The 6,648-nt window shown below is 42.9% G+C and overlaps 1 protein-coding gene across 1 annotated transcript in view; it reads right to left on the reverse strand.

Moving 5' to 3' along the window:
- The window catches only part of LOC103154749 (tumor necrosis factor receptor superfamily member 21-like), a gene marked incomplete at its 5' end in the record, with an annotated part of 29,869 nt that extends 23,603 nt beyond the window's left edge, over positions 1-6,266 (reverse strand). Inside the window, 2 exons of the mRNA XM_016663006.1 lie at positions 292-870; positions 5,564-6,266. Of these exons, the coding sequence (XP_016518492.1) occupies positions 292-870; positions 5,564-6,266 (1,282 nt within the window). The remainder of the gene's footprint in view (positions 1-291; positions 871-5,563) is intronic.
- Between the last annotated feature and the right edge of the window lie 382 nt (positions 6,267-6,648).

The raw sequence follows: 6,648 nt of genomic DNA on the forward strand, positions 1-6,648 counted from the left end.
ACCGCGAGTGTGCCGCAAGAATTCAATATTTATTCATGAAAGCTAAAACTGTGAAGCAGATTAAGGCATCACTGGTGAGATTCCAAGAACATCCCAACTGTGGAGTCATTGATACTTGTTAGACATGTTCCTATCCATCATCAGCACCAACTATGTGAAAGGGAACTACTTGTACCTGTTCCGTGTTTGGCACACATATACATAGATATTTATACATGGCTAAAAAGTAACCCATCAGAGTTAAAGCAGTAGGCTAAATGCTAAAACTCAAAGAAGAAGTCACAAGCTTACCTTGGCCATTGGAGTAGTAGTAGATCCACTTCTCTCTGGCCTGTGTTGGAGTCCCAGATGTCTTCTTGTGAATTGCCTTCTCCATGATGCTGCTTGGGTCCTGCATGGGGCCCTTCTTCAGCACCCGAGAGCTCCTCTTGACGCTGCACACCACGATCACGACCAGCACCAGCAGGAGCAACAGAACTATCATCCAGGGCAGGTGCTCGTTGATGTCAAAATGATCGTGCATGGTCGGCCTTGGTGACCCTCTGCGGTTGGGCCTGTAGTAGTTGGAGGCTTCACCCGCATTCCCCGAGTTAACAACATTACTGATGCTTGTTCCAACCCTAACTACTTCTGGGCCTACTGGACCCTCCATTCTTGGTTTATTTGCCCCAGGCTCAGGATCAGCATCAGACTTGCCCAATTCTTGCTTGAGATCCATGGCTTGCTTTCGAGCCACTGACAAGGGAGTCCATGACGCTTCCTGATTTGGTGGGGTGGGAACGCCAGAATGGGTAAGCATTAACTCCACTCCTCCGTCTTCCCCGCCTACAGTTTTCCTCAGTTGAATGGCTGCTGACTGGCTCAAGGGATCTGTGATGTTTGACAATGGATTTGATGGAGACAAAGATATAGTAATAAGATGAGGAAAAGGAACACAGAGCTGGTACACAAGAGATAAGAAGCAACAGAGACACAGAAATAGGGAATTAAATTCACTCAATTTGAAATATGCTCGCCCTGATCATGAAAACAGAAGGTATTACAGGAGGAAATCCTCATCCAAGCAAACAATCTGGGATACTAGCATGGTAACCAGTGGTAGCTTCTTTTCTCCTTTATCTGTGTGCAGCATTTACTTAGGAAGAGCCTACTACTTCTGAGGTGTTGAGATGGTTAGCGCCATATTTTATAAAAAAGTAACCCAAAAAAAATGAAACAATCAATAGGGGAAGACTGCTGGTGCTGGATAGAACTTACTCTTGGTTATCATCGATTGCTCGCATGGATCAGGGTTCCATAGCGATATCTTATGTTTTAATAGACTAGGTTAAGCATATATCCAATTGAGTGAATTTAATTAGATTTTTTTGAGCATATCAATTAGCTGACATGACTGTAGAGCAGTGGTCTCAAACTCCAAAAGTTGTGTCTTTCAACTTTTCAGCCCAGCTGGTATCAATATTAGCTCATTAGCAGAGCTCTGTAGAGCTTGGCTTCATGCTAGTGACACAGTTCAGCCATTTAATTCCAGTGTGTAGAACATCTTCACTCCAGTCCAGTAGGTGGCAGTAAATGCACTTAAGTAACTTTGTCAACCACAAATAAAACTTAAAAGAAGAGAGACATCTAGAGATTGCAGGACACCAGCCCTTGAGGACTGGAGTTTGAGACCACTGCTATGGAGAAATATTTGATACTTAATCAGGAAAAGGTGTCACTCTACAGGTTAATAAAAATACTCAGGTAGGGTGTTGTGCTTAAGTGACGTTTGATTGGTATAAAGCGACCCTTAGCAACAATTGAGAAAGAAGAACTTTTTCCAATCTCCTGTTGTCCAGTTTTGGGAAGCCTGATTATTATTTTTTTGCCCCAGGCTCCTAAAATTAGCCGGTGCAAGTTGCAACTTGCTTCAAAAGGTCTACATAATGTATGTTCAGAAATGGTTCCAAATAGCTTGGTTTCAATAGTGGTCATTTAAACTACTGCTGTCTTTCTGCTATTTTAAACAAGTTTTGCTCATCGTCTCCTCAAAGCAGGAAACTATGCCACATTGAGTCAATTGAAACCTCTTTTTTTTTTCGTTCTGATGTTCGAATTGAGGTGCATCAATGCATTGAGTTCCTTTAGTGCGGCAGGATGATACCCTGTGGCTACTGAGTGTACATTTCAGGCTTTGCAAGAGAATGATTTCAAATTTGTACCATCACTGCAGAGTAAAAAACTAAAAAAAAGAAAAAGATAACTGTAATGCCAATTAGCTTGTCCCCAGAAGTTAAATTTGGAGACAACAAAACACACGCGTCACACAAAATATGAACCATCAAGCTGCAGCTGGGTTCCCTGGACTGCAAGGACCCTTAATCTCTGTCTGCTCCCACTGCTTTGCTCCAGCCCCAATGTGCCCCGGCTGGTAATCACACAGCAGATGAAGTCCAAAATTGCTCACACCACAGTCTGCTTGTTGATTAAATTGAAGCCAGGGGACACCTAATCAGGATTCGACTCAGCCGAAGGAACAGTTTGAAAAGTCGTCCTGACCGACACTTCACAGTCAGTGCTGGACGTATCAGTTGGGTGAGGGGCAGTTAGGGTGGGGTGTTGCACCCAACACTAACAGATGCAGAGTTAGTATTCTCCAGGCATGGAAAAGAAAAAGTGGTTTGTCAATGTCAGTGCGTCACTTCCTGCCATTGATTATCGATGCAATCTCCAGCACCTCCCTGCTGCTTTCTGTGCTTCAGCACCCCTAATGATGATGGGAGCTGAGTTGCATAATCTCTAAATTGTCATTCAGATGTGTAATAATCCTATTTATCCTCTCATCAGCAGAACATTGCCCAGGTGTGACTCTAATCCAGAAATTAAAAGTGACATTTTGACCAGAACTCTAAAGCAGGGAGAGAAAGCGCTCAGTGACAAACACAGGGAAACAGAAGGTGTTGGGGCATTTCAGAGTCTTTGGCTTTATACATACACGCTTCTGAATATGTAGCTGTCAAATGTATGACAGGTTATGTGGCTTGATTATCTTCCTAACCAAAAACTGTAAGAAAAAAAGTATCAACTCAATCAAAAGAAGTTGAAGTGAAAACCAGTGTGGCAGATGTCCCATAATGGAGAACTTTGCATTAATTGTGCCAGCAGTGTAAAACTAAGTAATTTCTATTTATTGGACAACTGCTTGGCTCCAGATTTATGAGTCTCAAAGGACAAAGCTAAGAGCTTTTAGTCCAAATTGAGTCTACTGACAGTAATCCAATTAGTTTTCAGGGCTAACCACATAAATATGTCAATAAAAAATACCTTTGGCTTGGTATTGATGTATTGCTATTATTATTATCATGAGTTATTTGTTATGCTGCGGGCATTTATAGTTGACAGGCAGAAGCGTACATGCTGAGCATGTACATATGTCTAAATGTGACTGAAAGTGTCATGTATATAACAGTTTGACTCCAAGTGGACTAGAGAAAATTCATTTAAAAATGCATCTAATGCAAGTTTTTAAAAGTTATGGAAGTTCATTGCATAATCATTCTATAGTGTAAAAAGATCAGCTTGGATATATATTTAAGCAGTAAATCAATCTAATAAATTCATCCATGATGGGTTGAACAAACAAATCTCATCAACAATTTAATTTGGAGCGGCCAAAGCACATATCTTTTTCTTTCTTACTTTTCTTTAATCTGCCACTATGAAAATTACAGTTGATTTTTCAGTATTAAACTTTAATACTGAAAAATCAACTGCATACTTTGGTTTTTTTAATGTTACTGGAGCTGATTATTTAGACAGACAGGACATTGGAGGCACCAATCATGTTTCGACTTTTACTTGTTCTAACACTATTTTAAGCTACAAAAGATTCACTGATAAGCTAATTGTTTTTAGCACAACATTTCCAGAGTCCAATCAGATTGTTTTTTGAAAATATTGTTAACCTCCAGAAGGCCAAGAGAAGCAGCTTTGTCGTCCGTCAGTGTTGTTTGCAAATGTTGCTTGTGCGTCAGATTTACAGGCGTACCAGAAACACAATACAAAGGTTCCTCCTCTGGGCTTTTGTACGTAAACGACCAAATTGCATTTAAAAAATTTTCCGTGTTAAATTCCATGTATTTAATGAATTGAAATCACCAAGTTAAAGTCTCGGCTCTGGCTTAAAGGGCCTGGAAAAGCCTGCAGCCCACACTGTGTAAGGTGGATATAACAATCAATGTAACATCTCTGCTGAACATTTCTGGTTGCTAGGAGATGTGTGATGTAACCTCCAATTATCTGAGTTATAGAAAAAAAAAAAGGAACAAACTGACTTCCTCTACAGAAACTTTACAACTCAATCTAATCTTCCTCTCCTTTCTGAATGAGGGTGACCACCCACCCCCTCCTCTACCATCGGTAAATAGCAGGTGTAAGCTAACAGCCCCCACCACTCCCCCCCCATGGTTCTAACAGCTCAGACGGTGTCAAATTAACTGGCTCAAAGGCCATCGATCCCCTGCCAACACAAACAGCAGTGACAGTATTATGGCTGTGGGGGGTTTAGTGGAGGAGAGGTATGCTAGTTATGGATGGTTGATTCTGAGAAATGACTGCTTGGCTGGCTCAGACGAGCATGACGTAAGAACGGGTAAGGACATGACGAGTCAGGCAAACCAACGGGAAAATGTAGGGGAACTACCGAGGGTTTTTTCTCTACCAACAGGAGAAAAAGAAAAGAAGAAAGATGAAACAAGAGGACAGAAACAACCTTGAGTCCCCTTGAAAATGCAATCATTCCTGGCATACAGGGGCAGCCTGCTGTTTCCGTGCCAACAGATATCCCACCTATGAGAATTCTAGCCTGGATGAGACAATGGAGGGGTGGGGGGGCATTTGTGCAATGAGGATGCAGCACTTCAAAAAAATACATAACCTGCAGCCATGTAACAGTTTTCAAAATGTTTCCACATTTCTTCATGTGCAACAACAGGCCTCAATGTGCTTTGCTGGGATTTTATGTAATAGCAAATTAGCTCACACATAGTTTTAAGCTTTTTTTTTTACTAACAAAAATGTGACATACATTTTTATGAAGCCCTTCCTAAGTCAAGACTTTGTAAAGTCAGCTTTAACTCCAGCAACAGCTGTCGGCACTTGCTGGAATGTCGCTACTGGTTCACATTTGGACACGGAAGGTTTTTCTTTTCAAAATAGCTTCATGTCAGCCAACGATTATGTAGAGAATACGCAAGAGTCTATTTCCAAGTCTCGTTGCAGTTTTTCAGTTTCAGGTTTAGACTTTGACTGGGCCATTTTAACATAAATAGGCTTTGAACTAAAACACTCCACTGTTTGTGGTCATTTTCTTAGTGGTAAGTGAACCTTAAAACTTCCACACTTTTAATTCTTCAAACAAGTTTTCTTAGCAAATGCAGTCACTTATGTTTCATGTCATTTCTCCTCTAGGGATTTGATTTTACTGAGACAAAAAAAACAAAAAAACAACAACAAAAAAAAACAGGAAGTTAATCTGAATAGGAATTCTTCTCAACAAAAGAGAAGTGCATGATGGCCGCCTCACCTTTACGTTCATGTCCATTCAACGATGGGGAGACCGATGACATTATCGTCTCCTGAACAAACACAGCCTGTGCAGGCCCCAGTGGAGTGGTCGGGGGGACAGATGACAAAGTGGCAGAAGGGGGTCCACACACGTTATCCGTTTGTCTTGTCCCTGGTGTCAACAGCAGCCTTGCCAGAGCTTTGCAGTCTGTGTGATTTCTGCAACTCATGGCGCTGGATTCCACCTGAGAAAACGTGCCCTTCGTGCACGGCTTGCAGAGAACGTCTTCCTTTTCGTTGCCGCGCCTTTTCACCCGGGTCCCGGGTGGGCACAGGGAGTGGGGCTTGCACTCCAGACCACCGCTCTTCAACAGGAATGTGTTGGGCGGACAGGTGCAGACTCGGTCCTGGGTGGCCATGCATGGCGCCTTCTCGATGAAGCCTGCGGGACACGGAGCCCGACAGCGGTGGCATTGCTGGACGCCGTTCTCGCCCCGTGTGAAGGTGCCACTGGGGCAGGGGCTGCACTCCCTCACTGTTGTTGGAGAGCAGTGGACGGAGACGTAGGTGCCTGCTGGGCACTTGTCACAGACCAGCTGGGTGCCAGAGTCCCGGTCTGTGTGCTGATAGTGGCGTGGAGAGAGGAGGGGCTGGTCGTCTGCGGTGGATGTGGTCAAAGCTCGGGCTGAGATGTCAGCCACCACCGTGCACAGGAGCTGAGAGGAGAACAAGAAACATCAGATCAGTTGGTTTAGAATATAAATTATTTTCATCTTGCTTTGGTAGGATAATCTGACATCTGCTTTCTCTGTTCGGATGGTAGTTGAAGACATTAGTGTCAAAGTTACTAATGTCACTCTTTCGTCCTGATTTGTCTTAAAGTGGCTACACAAGGTAAAAACTGAAGGGTGTTAAGTTACAGTTATATCCTGAAACCTCTGCCATCATAGAATTCCTCATAATGAAACTCAATGACTCATCCTGAGACTCAACCAGCACAGAGTTTATGGGCTTTTTGTCACAGCTGATGATTCACTCCCCAGTGTAAGCTGTAGTTGTTGCTTTGCCTCCACAGAATGCCCTCTCACCTCTCCTTGGAAGTTG

This window comes from Poecilia formosa, unplaced genomic scaffold, assembly GCF_000485575.1.
Source record: "Poecilia formosa unplaced genomic scaffold, Poecilia_formosa-5.1.2 Scaffold398, whole genome shotgun sequence".
Lineage (NCBI taxonomy): Eukaryota > Metazoa > Chordata > Actinopteri > Cyprinodontiformes > Poeciliidae > Poecilia > Poecilia formosa.